This window comes from Octopus sinensis, linkage group LG11 (assembly GCF_006345805.1).
Source record: "Octopus sinensis linkage group LG11, ASM634580v1, whole genome shotgun sequence".
Classification (NCBI taxonomy): Eukaryota; Metazoa; Mollusca; class Cephalopoda; order Octopoda; family Octopodidae; genus Octopus; species Octopus sinensis.
The window spans coordinates 44884638-44905411 of NC_043007.1; the positions used below are offsets into that span (position 1 = coordinate 44884638).

At 35.8% G+C, this 20774-nt stretch overlaps 1 protein-coding gene across 5 annotated transcripts in view; it reads left to right on the forward strand.

Moving 5' to 3' along the window:
• Positions 1-13264, forward strand: part of LOC115217328 (epidermal growth factor receptor kinase substrate 8) — a 191568-nt gene extending 178304 nt beyond the window's left edge. For all 5 annotated transcript variants that reach the window (XM_036507451.1, XM_029786983.2, XM_029786984.2 and 2 more), the window contains one exon: positions 12669-13264. Coding sequence is in view for 4 of the 5 variants with exons in the window: in XM_029786983.2 (XP_029642843.2) it covers positions 12669-12749 (81 nt within the window). In the remaining variant the exon portion in view is untranslated. The remainder of the gene's footprint in view (positions 1-12668) is intronic.
• Positions 13265-20774: the final 7510 nt, after the last annotated feature.

Below are 20774 nucleotides of genomic sequence, written 5' to 3' on the forward strand. Positions count from 1 at the left end.
TCCACCTCTTTATGCTCTGAGTTCAAATGTTGCTGAAGTCAACTTTGCCTTTCATTCTTCTGGGGTCGATAAAACAAATGCTAGTTGAACTCTGAGGTTTATGTAAGCAACTAGCCCCCTTCTTCAAAATTTCAGGTGTTTTGCCTATTGTAGGCATATATATATATAAATAAATGTGCATGTGTTCTTGTATCATGCAATATCAAGACAAAGAGACAAAAACACATTACATGTTAATGAGTATCATCACTGCCATACAAGTGTTATGCTTTGTTTGAAATTTTCCATAAGACTTTCAATCATGGGGCAATATTATCTTGCTTGGAAGCAGGTGAGGGTTGTTGGCAGAAAGGACATCAGGCTGTAGAAAATCTGCCTCAATCAATTCTGATTGACCCATGCAAGCATGGAAAAGTGAACATTAAAACAATGATGATGTTGATGCTAATTTATTATGAAAATGAAAATTTTTTTATAAAATAAAATTTTAAAAAATCTTATTAACAATCACCTCGTCTTTCAGAACCCAGAATATTTTCATGGAACCCAAGAGTTTCATGGAATCCAGACCTTACATAAACAGTGGTATTAGTGATCATTCATTGATCAGTGATATCATTTAGGTGACCTTTTCATGATTAGAGTTATTGATTAGTGATGCCAATTAGATGGCTTTTCATAATTAGAGGTATCGATCAATTAGTGACTATTGATATTTTTAACATTATATTTAATCAGTTACTAAGTTTAAGATAACCACCGGACCCCTTGCCTGTCTCTTTTACAAGGATTCCGACCAGATCTGGGGTTAATCTAATATATATGTATATATATATATATATATATATATATGTTTGACTTTCTGTTATAGTAACCCATGAATCATAAATTCTTCCTCCCTTACTTGCCCCTCAGTTTTGGAGGCTTTGAAAATGGTCATGGGTGGTGCACTTATTCTTCTGCCTGACAGCTAGAATGCAAATTTGGATTGCAGAATTGGGTCACTGTTAGCCTACCCCTCTATACACTGCAACAAAATAACATAACCATATTTGAAGTTTGTCTTACCATCTAGACCCTGTGGCACATGCTGCTAGAATAATGCAGAACCAACCAAAGGGATCAGTCTTCTTGTTAGAAATGGCATCCAAATTTCCCTCAGATAATATAATAATAATAAAAAAGAAAGAAAACAGACATGTCAGATACAGTAATTCAAGGTGCACTATGTCCAAAGAATGAGACAGAATGGTTATAGGTCTGGTGGATCAGGGCTATCATAAGCTTAAACAACAACAACAATAGCCATACAAATAGCAGCTATGGTTTGAGAATCAAGATATTGCAATTTTGTGATTGCTGTTAACAGTTCTAGACTTTAATTAAAACAAAAATGACAGCAACAGCTATTGATAAGTAAGTGATTAGTACAACTAAATGTCTTAGTAGCTATTTGAAATAATGTTGGTGTGTGTATTTGAAAAGGTTAGAGAATGGGTTTATTTTTTTATAAATTTGTATCAAAATTACAATAAATAAATGTGAAATTGTTCTGAGTTGATATTTTTGTTTTATTTACAATAAATGAGGCATGCCTGAGAAACCCTTCCACTAGCCATCACTCCTTCTCCCCCAGGTTACATATGACAGACTAGTATCAGTCTTCTGTAACCATCACCCTTCTCTATAAATATCTGTTAATTACTCACATTTTAACACCAAAAATGTAGTTGCCATTTCCTCTCTCCCTCTTGGCATGACTATCTCTCTTCCATTACTCCATCTAGTATTGTTTCTTTTGTTACTCCTTTTCCAATCACCGTCTTACACCATTAACTCTGTTCCCCCTTTCATTCTTCTCTCAGCTTCTCAGTTTAGCTCCGTTGCTGTCATTACTCTCATGTCTATTCTTCTTCTTATTGCAGTTTTGACAGGTACAAAGTAACCTAATTAGTGCTGGTACCATGATAAAATTCACCCAGGACACTCTATAAAGTGGTTGATATTAGAAAAACCATCTAGCTCTAGAAGCCTAGCCAAAAATGAAGTGAGTTAGAGGTGGTCTTGTGGATCATCTAGGCGAACAGTAACATTGAGTAAAGGCTGATGATGATGCCTGGAGAAGCAGCTTGGCTGTGCCCATAGTGTTATCATGTCCTTTTGGCTGAGGGATAAGAATAACAAGATAAGACCAACATAATTACTGTTTAGTTTGAGCTGCACATGTCTATATCTACTTTATATTATTGTAAAGCAATAAATTAGTAACCAGTGCATGTGTGTGTGTTCATGTATATATGTATATAATTATGTATATGTGTATATAATTATATATATATACATGTTTGACTTTTTATCTAATGTACTCCTTTTATACAGAGTACAGAGCTCCTCCCACTTTTTTCCCATTGTGCTACCTAGTTTAGCACTACCTCCTGGCCCATACCTTGAGCAGAATTCACTAATTTAGACTAGATTCTTGATGAGGTTTCTGTGATCTCTTGATGTCCCCTCACCTTTTGCAGCTCCCTAACATGCTAAGGCCTAAAATTAAACATTCTGATCAATCCTCCCTACTATCCAGGGACTTTGATTCTAGGTCCCATACATTGCCTCTTTCTAATATGCAAATGCCACAAATCTCTGAACTTCAAAAAGAAAGGTGGTATCTGTATTCCCACATGCTACATGCACACATGCCTCATCGCTTCTCATTTGGATATTAGCATCAAAACCTCCCTTCTCTACTCCAAATATTTCTGCTTCATGTTCCACACTCTAAACACATCCAGCCACAAACAACTCTTGACCAACAACTCTAAGGACAGCTACCTTACTTCATCCTGCTGAAGTTATTGTCCTTTGTGATATTAATGTTCACATGTCCTCTCTGACATGTATCTCATACTGATACCACTGATAGAGAGACCAAACCTTTTGCAATTCTAATTTCTCTACATCAACTAGATTAATCCCCAGTATACATTCTCTGACCAACATACAGATATTCCAGTCATTATTTGATTTATTTCTTACCTCCATATCCAACCTTTACCAGACTATAACTGTCTCTGCTCCTACTGGGTCATCTGACCACTGTCTTATTGTGACTTCCCAATACATGTCCATGTGCCATGCAGTGCCTCTACTCTTGGATCTTATGGCATTTCAAGGTAGCTCTGGTTGGAGCTCCACCAAATCTATATTACCTGTCCCTGGCACCATGTATGCCTCACTCTTATAGTAGAAACAGCTAGATGGGTGTCAGAATCCATTCTCTTTAGCATATCCTTCTATAAAATAATTGACCACAAAAGCTTCACAACTCCAAGTAACTCAAGTGATACATTCATAGTTGTGTTGCAGCAATTCTGCCCCACACCCACCAAGAAGTCTTACTATATGTAGTGAAATACACCCAACTCTACAAACTAGTTGGCTCTTACCTTACACTGCAACTTTTGCAGGACCATCACCTTGACTATGAAGACTTTTTTCATGAATCACACTGCCCTCAATTTCTCCCCGCTCCCAAACTGTAGCTCCACTGACATAGTGGAATCTGCTTTTCCTTCATTTCTCAGATTTGCCTGATCTATGACTAGTAATCCTACAATGCAAGCTCATTTCACTGCTTTGCAGCCAGTTCCAAACTGCATTCTGTTGATAAATCTTCTTCCACTCTCTATTGAGATATATCCCTCCTTTTTTGGAAATCTGTTTCAGTTTGTGCTCTTCCTAAAAGGTATGTCCTTCTGACCTGAACAATTAATGCCCTACTGCAATCAGTTTCAATATCCCAAAAGTAATGGAGATAATCATTTTGAACCTTTCTCTTTCCTTAATGACCACCAGTACTGATTTTGTAAAACTAGCTCTTCTAGAAACCTGCTGTCCTCTATGAATCACCAATGGGTCCTCACTCTAGTGAAATTTGGTGAGAGTTGTTACCCTTCGCACGAGAAAGTATTTCACTCTTTGGCATGCAAATCTTTCAAACCTGCCCCACTATGTGTTCCAGCCGTCTCACATCTCTTAGATCAATAGTTTCCTGTTAAATCATACTATTGTCGCTTGTGCTGTATCAGCTATGGCATACAAGGTTTAGTTCTGTCTCCAGTTCTCTCCTTCTTCAAACAAACCAGTGAAAGAAATCTACTTGCCATCACTTTTATCAATACTCACCTCTATATACATGATACCATCCTTCATTTCTTTCTATCCTTTCACACCCAGCAGTCATCTTTATGCAACTTTGACATTTCATGCCAAATCTGTACTAGCTCCATGAACAGAGACCTTAGAAACAGCCTCCTGTTGGATCATGTCAATCTTGTCAACATCAACATTAAAGAACCTCTCAAGCACTGCATACATCATGAAAGCATCCTCACAACTCACTCATACAACCCCTAGTTCTGATATCCCTTTGGATCAACTCTTGGTGAACGCACCTCCTTTACACATTGCCTGTCTTTTGTATCACATGTGATACACAAGATATATTTCTATAGCACCCATTGCCATTCCCAATTTTTTTTTCAGTGCAGGATTATGGAAAGAAAGCTTTATATTACTCAGAGAGATTAAGACTAAGGTTAACTAAAACTTTGAAAACAAGCATGGTCATTTAGGACTGACTAATGAAAATGCTTGGGACAGGCAAAAGTGCATCTCAAAGACTGGCCTTTCTCTTCAAGGCTAGAAAATACATTGGCCCTTGTTAACTAGTAACCCTCTCTAAAGCTCATTGTGTAACCCATAATGGATTACTGCTATCATATCTAGGCTGGTGCTGCTACTACACATAGAGAAATCCCAAACTACATCTTGAAAAAAGGCACTTGACGGATTGATGTGAAGTCAGTTACAGACATATTTCACCCTTTGGTTCAGAGATGTGCTCTGTCCTCTTTTTGCTTCTTCTAGTGACACTACAACAGTCTCTGCTTCTTGGAACTTGTTGCTTCCATACCACTTCCACTCTTACATTCCTCTTCTTCTCTTAGATCCAACTTCTTAGGGTCTGCTGTAAACTACTATGCTCAGTCTTTCCTTCTCAGAATATCAGCCCTCAAGAATTGCTTCATGTCTTTACTGCTGATATTAATTTGCAACATTTTAATTGGAATGTTAATGATGGCATCAGCTTCACTGGTTGTGGAGGGCTTATGATGACTGTGGACACAACCTTTTCTTCCAGGCCTTCTTAATTAAAATAAAATGAAAGTTTGTGGTTGAGAAAGAAAAGCACTGCTGCACTCTTGTTACACTGGAAATTCCAAGGAGATAATGTTATAAAAAGGAAGGGATGGATACAGTGTTTTGTATGACATCTGGTGGGGTCATTTATAAAGAGTGGAGGTTTAAAATCCACTTTCTAGCCTTTGGTGTCATTTAGCAAAGTCTACTCTGTTGCAAGTATTAGATCCTGTTTTATATATATATATATATATATATATATATTATATATATATATATATATACACATTTGATGATGATAGTCTAGAAGAAGGGGCTGTGCTATTTACAGGCCTTCTGAAGCCAGTAAGGTTAACATGATTAAAACTGATGAATTGTTTCAGTAAAGTTGATGAGTGCAGGGAAAACGTGGACTAGGAGAAAATTCCAGGGGTAGTGTCTTGGGAAGGAGGAAGGGCTGGGTTTATTGGATTTTTTTAGTGGTTGGAGTAGGGGTCAATATGAATGATGAGAGGAGAAGATATATATAAGGAGACCTTGAGTGGTGATGGCCTAAGGCTAGCTAGCACTTAGGAGCAGCTGCCATTATAGTAGTGGCAGAGAAGGAAAAGAGTGGAGACAACATGTCTGGGGGTCAGAAGTATTTGTGAAGTGCCATGACACCCAGTCAGATGATTTTTTGTCTGGTTACAGTCTAGAATAGCTTCCCTATAGGCAGCAGCAGCAACATCTCAGATGTGGGACCAGTATTCTATAGTGGGCCTTACCCAAGCTTTGTAAAGGGAAGCCCAGGTGTAATTTGAGGGAGATTTCACTGCTATTACTAGCAGATTCAAAAACCATGTAGAGGATGTTGCAGTAGTTCTTCTAAAAACATTTAGAACACTTCACAAATTTGTGTGCCACCCTTACAAAAGGAAAAATATAAAATATAAAATGAGTAAATAAATTAAAAAGGGGCATAGGACATAGGAAGTGATGTAGTTCAGGGTACATTATGTCTAAACTAAAAGATGAAACTGTCATGGCTGGAATGTCTTTGGTCAATTGACTACTCAGTCACTGCCAACCAAATTTAATTTAATAAGGCATTGATCAACCCAGAGCTGTAATAGAAAATGTTTACCTAAGGAACTTGAAACTGTGTGGTTGCAGATGAAGTTCTTAAACACATTAACTTAGTGGATAAGCAACTAGATTGCCACATCATGCTCTTTGAGTTGAAATTCCCCACTGGCAAGTTTTGACAACATCTTTGATATTCCATGCTCTGCATACCTTGAGTCATTTAGCTAGCAGGATTAGGTACCAGACCTAGAATGAAAGTAATGTGATATCCCAAAATCTAACTAGGTGGACATTTCTCTCTTGTATATATACACTAGATTGTGAATGTTGATAGAACACATGAAACAGGAGTCATGTGTCTGTACTATGTAGGGGAATATCTATCTGTTCTCCTGTCAATTATAGTCCTTCTTGTACCAACAAGAGAATCACTATATAGTTATTTGGTCTGTCAAAGAAAATAGCAGCCAAATCCCTTTCAAGCAACATCTCAGAAAAAGAAGTCAGATCTTCCTTATATCCTACATAATCAGAAATAGTAACCAAATCTTCCCCAAATTTTACTCTATACAATCAGAAATAGTTAAATATGTGTCAATCTTGACCCTATCCTATTAGAAATAGTCAAATCTCATTCCTTCTCAGCCCTATTAGAAATCACAACCAAATTTCCTTCAGAAAAGATTTATCTGCTATCAGAAATTGCAGCTAGATCTTCCTCAGCCCTACTCTTAAACCTCTTCATTTTAAAAATAAGGGCTCATTGGAGGCTGTTGACCTAGATACATAGTATCTGGATGATTAACATCGTTGGAATGGTTTTCATCGTGGGTCTGTTGGACCAGGATTGATCTCCTAGGTAAATTTACCTCAAATCATGCTCTATTTAAAAAAAAAAAATGTAAGCTGTTATGGATAATGTTGTCCTGATATACTATGTTAAAAATAGTGACAGGATGGTCATGATTGGAATGCCTTTGATCTGGGTTGATCTGGTACTAAACACTAGCAGAAACAATCATTACATTGGTTGTGCTCTGCCATATTCACAAGGTTCTTCTTCAACCAATTCTCCCTATTTCCTCATATTCACTCATTATTTGCTGTGCATTTATGCCCATTCTACACTGACCAGTGCCTACCTAGGCTACTCTTCAGCTACTTTTCATATCTGTTGTGGTTTTTGCTCCAGACCAGTCCCTGAAGCAGCAGATTTAAGTCCCAAGAAAACCATACTGTATTATCCAATGTCCCCATTTCTTACTCAGTCACTAGCCCTCCTAGAAATAGCCCAAACTCTCAAATTAAACCTTACTGCCAAAAACAGGAAGGACTCCCTAGATAACATAGTCCTATACATCTCTTAAAAGATGGCCCGGTCACATCTGGAATATCTGGTTGTACTATCTGGAGTGTCTGGTTGTACTTATGCCTAATCAGGATTAATAGACTAAACAACAGTGAGATGAGTGACACTGTTGCTTCACAGTTGAGCAGTTAGTGTTAAGAGGTGCATTTAAGTGTAAAACCTGTTGTACCACCAAGAATTAATTATCCATGGCAGCTTTAATAAGCTTGAGAGAAAAACGAATGAAAGGATGACTTATAAAAAAAACTAACAAAACAAATAAAACAAAATACATTTCCTAGACGTCACAGTCTATCTACTTCCTTGTTAAAACAAATTTCCCATTAACTTGTATGCATTCAATTTTGAACAAGTTTTTACTATTATGTCTCTTTTTCTCACAATACTCTTTCATCTCTTATATTGCCTGAGCAATGCATTTAATTCCCACAGCCCTCGTTCAATGCTTTCATTATCAACCTTGTTATGATTTTTATGTATTTTCACTATTTCTCACCATGCTTCTAAATTGCTTTACATTCAGAATTGAAATTCATAATTGCTTCTCATAACAATTTCCAACTCTTTTATTACAGTTACAGAACTATGCAAATTTGTTTTCCCACAATCCACTTTTACATACTCTTTTGTCATAAATATACAAATTGTTTCCCATAATCCTCTTCATTTTATTTTATTGGAGTAGAACAATACAAATGATAATACAGTTCTATATTTAAGAAACAAGGAATTATGTACATTATTTACATTATTTACATTTGACAGACATTTGTCCTCATCTTGTTTATTGTTTACACAACATTTCGGCTGATATACTCTCCAGCCTTCATCAGGTGTCTAGGGGAAATTTTGAACCTGGGTTCTCATTCCTAAGATATTTTTCAATGTTATTATTATTATTCAGGTCACTGACTGGAATTGAACTCAGAGTCTTGGAGTTAATAGCCTGTGCTTTTAACCACTACACCTCCCCAAGATACCTGATGAAGGCTGGAGGGTATATATCAGGTGGAATGTGTTAACAACAAACAGGATGTGGACAAATATCTGTCAAATGTAAATAATGTGAATAAATACAAATGATTTCCCACAGTCTGCTTGGTTTTATTGTTCCAAAGCTAGAATTATACAAACAGTTCTCACAATTCTTTTAGTATTTGAATATCAAAGTAGAACTGTACAAATATTTCCCAGAATCCTCTTTTTTATTGCACTGATGCAGAACTATAAACAAATATTTCCCACAATCCTCTGCTTTGTTGCACTGAAACACAATTGTATAAATGCTTCCAATAATCCTCTGTTTTGTTGAATCCTCTGTTTTATGTACTAGGGACGAGAATTTTTATGTTCAGTGTTTTTCTGCTTTTTTTCGTATCTGATTCATGGCTCACCACAATAGTTCTTGTTTAATATCTGTTTGTCTATGTACATTACTTTGGGTGCAATACTGTGTGATATTAAATTTGACTAAAACTTATCAAAAGACTGAAATAATGCAAAATGAAGGAAATACAAAAGTGAAAACAAAACAACAGTTAATGTGTTACCTTGTATTTCTTCAATGTTTCATTGAGAGAACCACTACATCAAGACACATTGAAAAATGGGGGATGGCACAAAACTGTTATCTTTGCTCAGACATGTGTGAGAGGGTTGTGACAAGTGCAAATTTGTGTTGCTATAGCAACATATCTGTCTTAAGTAATTCATATCTGTTGTTTAATGAAAGTTTATACTTATTAAGATAGCCTCCTTGATTTGAAGATTGCCAATGTTACATTACTATAACAACACCAGTCTGTTCATGCCACTACCTTCTCCCACATATCTGAGCAGAAATAACAACTCTATAACATTTCCCATTTTACTACATATCATGATGGAGGTTCTAACACTAAAACTCTTGTTGTTTGGACTTCTGTATTTCATTCATTTTGCATTGTTTCAGCCTTTTAATGAGTTTTAATCTACTTTAATACTCTATACATATTCGTGTATACATATCTGTGTTTGAACTTGTGCTGCTTTAACCTTGCTTCAGTACCAGCTTACTGCTCATGAATTTAAACAATGCTTTGTCTTCAATGTACTTTCTTAAGTTTTTATTAAAATGAAACAATTGCATCATAATAGAGTCCTGATAACCATGTAAAACACACACACAGATACCCAAAGGTGAATGAGAATCTGTCTATAGTCACTTGACTTGGTAAGAAATAACAACCAGCTCTCTCCTTTCGTTACCAACCTGGCTGAAATCGGCTCTGGCGCTGAGTACAGATGTCTTGTTTTCATAAGTTTTGAATTAAAATCTTCCACCAAACCTTAGTCACAATTTATGTTCCTAACATTAGCTTAATGATAACTAAGTTATTTTATTAAATCCTTTATTATATTTAAAGTAATTGAAAGAAATACAGAGCATCTCAAAATAAATACAGTAACGAAAGGGTTAAATCTCACTCTTTCTTCTTATATTAAGAAAGGGCTTTTTGGGTAAATGACATTGTATAGATACTGTTGGAAAATGAGGTTAAATGGTCATAGAGTGCATTTGATCATGAATTAGTGTTGACCTGAGGCTAAGTGACAATCACATTGTGAATAAGTTAAATACAGAAAGCCTCTACCTCATTGCTCTACTTGTTAGAAATAACAGCCAAATTTTTCTCAACTTACATCTAACTATCTTCAGATATACTAGATAATGTCAACTGAGATAAACGTATGTTAGAAAAGAGAAGATGGTCATGGCTGGAATATCTTTGATAGTATGTTTGCTAAACAATATCAACACACATACATAAACACGCACGTGCGCACACACTATCCTTTGTTTTATCTTATGTGTCATTATGTATCTAAGTCTTTCATTATACATTAATGACCTGGTCACTGATATTGACAGTCAGTTGGTGGTCAGTTCTTATAGATTACAGCAGTAGAGTACATTAATGACCTGGTCACTGATCTTCTATTTGACTGGATCTATTGATGGTTAAATTTTGGTCAGCTCCTATAATCTGTGACAATATACCATTCACCTGATTATTAGTACTCTACTCCTTTGTATCTACTAAAAGTCAGTTGTTGCTCTGTTGTTGTTGACCTTAATTTCTTCTGACATGCTTAATAAGCTTTGCATGTCATTTTGATACATATGGCTCAATGGTTAGTGTGTTGAGCTCAGAGTCATAAGGTAGTGAGCTAAATTCCTGGACCAGGCTGTGTGTTGCATTCTTGAGTAAGACACTTTATTGTCATAATGTAGGACATATCAGTGGTGACAAGGAGTCGAACTACACGCAGTGACAGTTAAGACTAATACAGAACTGAACACTGTAAAAGTAATATACACTCACTGAAAAATATATAAATTCTACTGAAAGTAATTCTAAAGAAAAAAAATGTCTGATAAGACTGGAATTCTAATGCAGAACTGAACTACACACAGTGAAAAATAATATAAATCCATTTGATGGATTCAAGTCAGGTTGCTATGTGTTAGTAGCACTACTGGTAAACAATGTAGACTGGTACTACCTGCAGCATTCTGAAGAGAAAAATAATTCTGTGTCGAAGGAAAAATAATAATAAGTCCGTGTGAAGGATTTAAGTCAGGTTGCTATGTGTTAGTAGCACTACTGGTAAACAGAAAGAGAAAAAAGATTCTAAGTGAAAAAAAATGTCATGTAAAAGAAGTAAAAAAAAATCTCAATGGAGCGGCGGGGGAGGCAGTGTTGTGGCAGACGTCTCCATGAGAGAAGTGGGCTGTTCCACTACTGATAAATAGTGGACAGAGACAGCCAGTAGGGTCAGTCGGGGAGATATGCTGTATGGGCCAGTCATGCAGACAATGACATATCATTTATGTAATCTCAAAGTCATTCATTACACATTTAAGGCCTAATCACTGATACTCTATTCTGTTGTATTTGTCAGAGTATGTCGTTAGTTTATTGGTTAGTTCTTATACATTGTAGTCGTACATCAAAGATCATTGCTAGCATAGAAGAGGGGTTAATTAAAAAATGATAATGATGAAAATGTTGTGTGTATATGTAATTTATAGATATAATCTCACCTTACTTCAAGCTGTGCGGATAATACTGGACTGACTTGGTACTTCAACTTAAGTACCTAATTCAACTGAATCTTAATTATTTCTTTATGCACACACATACACACATACTCATGTATGTATGTATGTATGTATCAAATGGTGTGTATATTATATATAAATGCATGTGTATAGTTTAAATGAATATTCTGACTCAATTGTTATTATTGTTTCCATTTTAACGTGTCATTTCACTCAGAATTGAAGTGACTTTTCCAAAATACTACAATTCTGAAATAGAGAAGTTACAAAAATTATAAGAGAAACACAATTTAGTTTACACAAAGAAATATACAAGATCTGATCAAGAAGTATCAAAGCTGATGCTATAGAAAGAAAACTATAACAGATATCATTCCAGCAGTATTTAATCTCCTTTGAAGTAGTCCCCTTCTGAAGCTGCACACTTTACCAAGTATCGTTTCCATTGATGGAAGCATTTCTGGAAATCGTTTTTTGGAGACAGCAGCTGCCTTGTTGCATTCTCTTGGGTTTCTTCAGTGTCTTAAAATCTTGTTGGGGATCTTCCACTGCAAAGACTGAGCCTTAGTGTTGGAGTCATAACCATAGATCCATGGTTTATCACATGTTATGACCATTTCAGAAAGTTTTTGTCTTTCTCTACACAATCAAGGAGATCCTGCACAGCTGAAACCCAATCTTCTTTTTAAGCTGACCACACTCTGTACACTTTGTTTTGAAACACTGCTACAGCAAAGGAAGTAACTGAAAATGTTTTATAGCTTAATGTACTTTCACAACAGAGTTTAAGGTCAGTCTGTACCAAGTGGTTTCTTTCTGCATTCTTTAACTTTGTTTCCATAGAAGTAATCCCAATACTTTTTGATCAGACCTTGTATAAACAATAGCATCTCATCTATTATCTTTTCTTTTATCTCATTGCAGGGAAATCGGAATATCTTCAAGAATAATTTACAGAACTCAGCAACAGGGTCTTCGATGAAAGGTGACTTGCGATATTTCTAAAAAAACAAGCAAAAAAAAAAAGACCAATTCCCTGCCATAAAAACCTGTTTTAATCTACCATTTCTCAAGGCTTTTGAGCTATCCAGGTTTTTCTTCTTCCCTGCACTTTCCTGTATCTTATTTTCCTTGTATTCTATTTCTTGTATTTTATTTTATTTCTCCTAAATCTTATTCTTTTCTTCTTCCAAATTCTTTTCTATCCTTTTTCTTTTTACTTTGCTTTTTCCAAATTCTTCTTCCACATTCCCCTTCCTCTTCTTTTCTCCCTTCAGATCATATCAGCTGCAGAAATATTCATTATGGAATTAAAAAAAAAAAAAAAAAAATCCCAGAAACTTTTGTACATTACAAACGCCAACATCCCTACTCTTGGTCCCTTAATTGACCATAAAACAGAAGACAACAATCATTTTAGTAAAACCTTCACTATTAAAACAAAGTTACACATTTCTTGTTCTAACAGAGCCCCATCTGTAACTCACCACTAAAAAAAAAAAGGAAAAAAAAAAGGAAAATAATCATCCTTAATCACTGACTATGTTGTTTTATAGTGCCTTCTACAATGATATACCTTCTTCTTAGTTTGATGTATATCAGGATTATGGCTCTCTATAAATACATGCTTATATACATACATGCATACATACATTTACATGCATATACTCACATCTGTATACCCATGTGTATGTGTGTGTAATACATATGTAATGTTTGTATGTATGTGTATATATATATATATATATATATATATATATATATATATGTATGTATATATATATATATATATATATAGGTGTGTGTATGTAAATAATTTAATTAAATTCAAAGTTTTTTTTTCAAAATTGGAAGAAAAGATAAAATAAATGCCAAAATTATGCATATATACAATACAAATATATCATACTAAAAGCTAAATTAAAAATTTAATTTCATAATATAATACATAAGATTTATCATAATATGAGGTTATGGTTTATCAGACTTTAAGATATAATATACAATAAAAAACATTATGTGACGCACATAATGTATTTGATAATATGTAATTATACTATAAGGAATATCATAATATTGATAAATGAAACTTAAGGCATATCAAACTATAAGATATATCATTTTACAACATAAATCATAATACAAGATATATTCTCTTATAAGAAATATGTATTTGCTATTTGTATAATTGTTAGGATTAAATCTGCAAACAAAAATAATATAATAAAATTACTAGATATAATAAATATATAAAACAATAAAACACTTGAAATAAATATATTAAAACAATAAAACACTTGAAATAAAGTATTTTATAAATAATGACAAACATTTCAATTGATATAATTACTAAATGATAACTAACCACAAGGGTATAACAGTCTGGATGACTATTATATCAACCTGACCAGTCTGCTAAGATTAACAAAGGTCACAATGCTGTCAAAACAAAGCTGTTCTCATCACTAAAATACAAATTTCTGTGTACTAATACTTATCGTGTTGCTAGCTCCCAGAGGAACGTGCAGCATTTTATGGACTCCTTATCAACAACATGCAGTGCATTGGGTCTAACAATCAGACTGGAAAGACAATCATAACATACCAACCTGCACCATGTAAAGCCTTTTCTGAGCCACATATACAAGGTCTGATCAATAAGTATCCGGATTGGTGCCATGGTAATGAAGCTAAAGCATGCAGAGTAAAGCCATTAGCACAGATTGACCTTGGACTCTGCTCTGCATGTGCTCTAAGTTTTAACATTCTAGCTCAAATTCTGCTGTTTACAGCAGTGCTTGGAAGGAACATGTGTAGCATGTGATCATTACATTGACCATGGCAGAAAAAGTTGTCATGGTGATACCTGCTCATAGGCCTATGCAAAGTTGCAGAAAGTGTATGGAGAAGAGTGTATAAGCTGTACACAAGTGTACGAGTGGTTCAGATGTTTCCAAGATGGCTGAAAAAATGTCGATAGTGACAAACATTCTGGGAGACCCGCAACCAGCCGAACTGAAAAAAGCATTGCAAATGTACATGTAGCTGTGAGGGGAAATTGTTGAATCACCATCTGTGAGTTATCAGAGGATATGCAGATTAGTTATGGCCCAGTTCAGCCCATTATCACTGAAGATTTGGATATGGGATGCATCTCTGCCAAGTTTGTACCAAAACTGTTTCCAGCTGACTAAAAGACACTCGGGTTTCAGTTGCAAAAGATCTCCTTGATTGTATTGAGAATGATGAAAACTTTTTTAAAACTTTGTGTAGGCCTCTGAGCAGGTATCGCTAAGCTTTTAGGAAAATTTGATGCAGATTCTCTGCTCAACTTTCTCTTTCATGGTCAATGTGATGATCACATGCTACACACATTCCTTGCTTTAGCTTCGTTACTAAGGCAACAGTCTGGATACTTATTGATCAGACCATGTATGTGTGTATGGTGAGGAATTGCAGGTTGTGGATACATTTGTGTATCTAGGTGGCACTGTTGCCATAAATGTTCCTGATGATGAAATCTCTCACCAAATCAAGAAAGCCAGTGATGCATTTGGAAAATTAGCCAAACATCTATAGTCTCAGTATGGAATTTCAATTGAAACAATGTTGAAGTTTGCAGTACTTGTGTTGTCTTTGATGCTATATGCATGTAAGACCTTAATTACTTACCAGAGACATATGAAAAGGCTGGAGCAATTTCACCAACAGTGTCTGTCGTATACTGGATATTTGATGGCAGATGTATGTAAGTGATTCTGAAGTTTTCAAATGCAGTCAGTCTCCCAGTATATAGTCGCTATACTTCAACACTGATTATGATGGAGTGGTCATGAAGTCAAGATGGAAGATGACTGGATCCCTAAGCTATTTCTGTATGGTGAGTTAGCTCAGACGAAAAGACCAAATGCACAAACTGAAATTAGAATATAAGAACTGCATGAAGAATACACTGGAGAATGTAAAAAAATCCTGGAAAATGAATGAAAAAAATCTTGCTCTAGATCATTCATCGTGGAGAAAAGCAATGTGTGATGAGAGGAGGAAATTCAAATAAAATCATGTTGAATATGAACAGATCAAGGGAGATGTTCATAGGCATCCTGATGGGAATTTGCCCAAGTATATTAGTGCACAGTCCAGTGTAGCATGTAACAAGTGTGGGCATATCTGTTTAAGTAAAGCAGGCCTCAGAAGTCCTCAGAGAACCTACACAGGAAAGTTGTTAACTATGCATTATACATCTCTATGTGTAAATAGTATGGAAAAGAATGTACATCAAGAGGCAGACTTAAACATTATATGAAGTTCCACACCAAAAATATTGTAACGCCTACTGCAGGAGGTGTCCATCATTGCCATGTCTGTACAAAGTAGTGTAAGTCCCTAGCAGGACTGAAGACCCACATCTGTGTAGATTATGCTTGAGAGAACAATCGAACAATGGCATTGCTTGAAATTGAGTTGCAGCTGTCATGTATGTAAAAGTGTGCTATTCCAGAAGTATAATATTTAGTGAGGATATGAGGTAGTGGTATATGTGTACCTTGTTAAATATGCCTTAAGACAGCATAGTACAGGTGTAGCTGTGTGGTAAGAAGCTTGCTTTCCAACCATATGGTTCTGGGTTCAGTCCCACTGTGTGGTGCCTTGGCAAGTGTCTTGTACTATAGCCTCAGGCTGACCGAAGTCTTGTGAGTGGATTTGATAGATGGAAACTGAAAGAAGCCTGTCGTATATATATATATATGTGTGTGTGTGTGTGTGTGTGTCTTTGTGTCTGTATTTCTACCCCATCACCACTTGACAACTGGTGTTCATGTATTTACGTCCTCATAACTTAGCAGTTCGCCAAAAAGGAAGCTGATAGGTTGAGTACCAGGCTTAAGAAATAAGTCCACAGGTTGATTTGTGTGACTAAAATCCTTCAAGATGGTGCTCCAGCATGGCCTCAGTCAAATGACTGAAACAAGTAAAAAGAAAAAAAGAATATAGCATGAATATGAGAAGGTTGCAGTGGGTATGAGTGTCAGGTCGGCATACTTATTTGTTTTATGAGAAACCTGATAAAGTTGGTACTTTTTGCTTTTTTTAAAAATTGTTCTAATGGTGTTGTCTTGTATCAAAGGGCAAGAAACTGAGAGACATTGTTTGAGTGCTTTTTGAAGTTGCTAGACAAATGCTAATGAAGTTGTAAGTTGACAAACAATGTGTAACTCAAGATCTCATCTTGTTTCAAGATAACTAGTTAATACACATACACATTCATGTATATACACATACGTGTGTGTTTGTATGTATATATATGCTCTCAAATGCACATACACACACCTATGTATATATTCATTTTCTATATACATATGAATTTGTAAATATGTGTTTGTGTATGTATCTGCGCATGTATGTATGTATCATCATCATCATCATCATCATCATCATCATCATCGTTTAACGTCCGCTTTCCATGCTAGCATGGGTTGGACGGTTCAACTGGGGTTTGGCAAGCCCGAAGGCTGCACCAGGCCAGTCAGATCTGGCAGTGTTTCTACAGCTGGATGCCCTTCCTAACGCCAACCACTCCGAGAGTGTAGTGGGTGATTTTATGTATAGCACGTGAAGAAGCACCCTCTACACTCATGGAGTGGTTGGCGTTAGGAAGGGCATCCAGCTGTAGAAACACTGCTAGATCAGACTGGAACCTGGTGCAGCCTCCTGGCTTCCCAGACCCCGGTTGAACTGTCCAACCCATGCTAGCATGGAAAACGGACGTTAAATGATGATGATGATGATGATCTTGTGGCTTAGTAGTGCATGGCTTAGTGGTTAGGGTGTTGCACTCATGATTAGTAGATCATGATTTCAATTCTTAGACTGGTTGTTGTGTTGTGTTCTTGAGCAAAACACTTCATCTACATTGCTCTGCAATCACTCCGACACCTGATGCATGGTACACTGTGCACCTGTTTAGACCATATTGATTTGATGGACAGAGTGAGGTAATGTGCAGCATGAACATTTGATCATTATAAACAGATCAATTTTGCAGGTCGTTTGGCAAATTCATCATCTTCAATGGGGGAGTCCATCATATTGTATCATCATTTATCATCTCTTCCATGCTGGTGCTAGAGTTGGATGATTTGACTGGATTCACTGAGCTAGAGGACTGTATAAACCTTTTGTGTCGACATCGACATATTCATCGACATAACTGGATGCCCTTCCTAATGTTAACTTTTTTGATGGAGGGTACTGGTACTTTTTTTCATGGTTTCAACATTGGCAAAGTTACTGAGTAACTTGCAAAACAAAGAAACCCTCTCAACTGAGTAGGAGTGTAGTAGAGAAAGAGGTGGCTTATGCCACATGTTGAGGGGCTAAAGTATGATAGAGGGTCAGGAACAGATGTCTTGCTATAGAGGGGTGAAATAGCTACTACATTATATAGGGGTAAATGGGTAGAAAAATAAAGATGCTGGTGATAAAGTGTCAGGGTACAAGAAAGTGAGTAGAATATGGACAGAGGATCAGGAAGGGTAAGAGGGTAGGTTTGTATAGATTTGAGAGGAGAGTGATAGATAATTAGAGAAGGGGATAGAGGTGAATGTAATGAATGGTGAACAATGGTGGAAGCATATATGTGGCTCAGGAAGAAGAAGTGGTAAGAAGCAGTACAGAAAGTGTGGAAAATAGCAATATAATAAAACTGTAGAAAGGTGAGAAATAAGGAGATGATGTGTGGGATGGGAGAGTGGAGGAGAGGGAGAGAGAGAGATGTACAGTGACAGAAATGGAAGTCAGAGGTATGTTGGGATGAATATAGTGAGTAGTAGACAAAGGTTGGGGAACATCAGTGGCATATATGAGAAGGTATTAAGAATGATAGCAGATATGAGAGGGTGTTAAGGATGAGGTATGACAGTCATAAGATGTAGCTCAAGGGAAAGAGAGAAATAATTGGCAGCACAGCAAGGGGTGATTAGTGAAAAATAATGTGAGAAGGGATGAAGTTGAAAATGAGGGATTTGTTGTTATAAAGGAAGTGATTCCAGGAAGAGGGGCAATTTGTAGTGCAAAAGGGGATGAAATTTATGCTATTCTGTTCTTATACAAGCTGTTGAATAGTAAGCATTGTTAAATGAGTGGAGGATTGGATGTTTAGAAGATGAGTAGTTGGGAAAACTTAACAGAAACAGGTTGGGTGCAGGGATAGGGTTTAGACATGCCTTTAGGACCTTTCTTTTTGTTTGTCATCTCCTCCATGAGGCTCAACATCCTGATGTCAGTCTTTACTACTTTGTCCCAAGTGTTCCTGGATTCTCTCCTTTTCCACAAATTCCATCTACATTTAGCAATCCATATTGGCAGTTCTTTATGCTGCTGACTTAATCCATACCCATCACTTGACCATATCTGTTCAATCCCCCCTCTCGCATGCTACATCTAATTCTTTTTATGCTGAATTTTTCTCTCAAAACACATAAATTTACAGACAAATATATACTTTTGTAAATAAGCATAAAAAAAAAGAAATTTGTAAGTATATCTGACATGCTATATTTTTAATTTTCACATTTTGTAAAAGAATATTGTTTACATTTGTCAGCCAAAACAAATATGCTTTTGACTGAATGTTACAAAATAACTTTCCCATTGTATAAAAAACACATGTAAAACAAGAATTCAAAACTTTGTTTTTGACACAAGGGAAAGGTATGCTGTTTTAGGAAACTCTTGGCTGAATATGTTAACAAGTTTTGAATACAAGATGGTTACCATTTCACTTGGTTTATGCTTATTGTTGTCACAAAAAATACATGTGTGTGGTATAATCTCTATTTCCCTCTTTTGTTGATTCTGAAACTTTGTTGAAAATTATAGATTTTTCTGACTGAAAATTAGTGTATATAAAGAAAAGCTGAAGATGACTTATTTTTTAATAAATCTATTGTAGGTATATAGATAGATAGGCAGAGAGAGAGAGAGAGAGAGAGAGAGAGAGAGAGAGAGAGAGAGAGAGAGAAAGTAGAAATGATGATGATCATCATCATTAGCAGCATTATTATTATTCATTCACCAAACAATAGGAGGCTCACCTCTGGCCTGACGTTTTTTTGGGTATCATTGCTTTCTGTAGCACCTGTGTGTGTGCGCATTTATTTTGTGTGGTTGATAGGTCATTAACCCATGGCATGGTGGCATTGTACTCCTTCTTCTGAAGAAAGGCATAATATAAATATAAGGAAAGTATGTGAACACTGTTAAGCAAGGAAAATCTGTCTTTAGTTTCTTACAGTGCTTATACTGTTGCTTACAGCTGTGAACTATAAAGCTTTGAAATATTAAATTCCATTTAGGATTCCAAAGAGTTTGCTATTTTGACTATGGAAATATTACAACACCAAGGACAAAGTATAAGCTGTCAATTGTTCAGCTGAATGCTCATAACCTGTTGACCAAATCATCTGTGGTTTTGATTTATAATAATATGCAAAGAGAAGGAAACAAAACCAATAGGAGAGAAAAAAATAAGGAACAAAATTACATATTCAGGGCTTACGATTATAATTTTCTTATTTATCGGGCATAGTTATGAGGTAATGAATTTCATTTCATAAACACATAGTTTTGGCTTCTGTAGATTCATGCTGACCAAGCCTTGTGAATGAAACAGGAAAGAAATTGTGTATGTGTATACATAAACATATGCATATATATATAAACATACACACATATATCTGAGACAAATTGAAAGTTGTTTATACATACATATAAGTGTGTGTGTGGAGAGAGAGAGAGAGAGATTATAACATATCTGACATTTCAGCTCTTAAATTCATGGGCTTCAATAGTTGATACCTTTTTTACATTAACTCTCCAAGAAGTTTTGGAGTGAAGCATTTTTCTTCTTTTAAGTAAATGTTATGCTAGCAGTGTTTATTTTACATACGAAGCTTTACTGTGGACTATACTCAAAAGTTTTAGCTGATACTGCATTTGTGCGTAAAACATGTTTATTAGATAAATAAG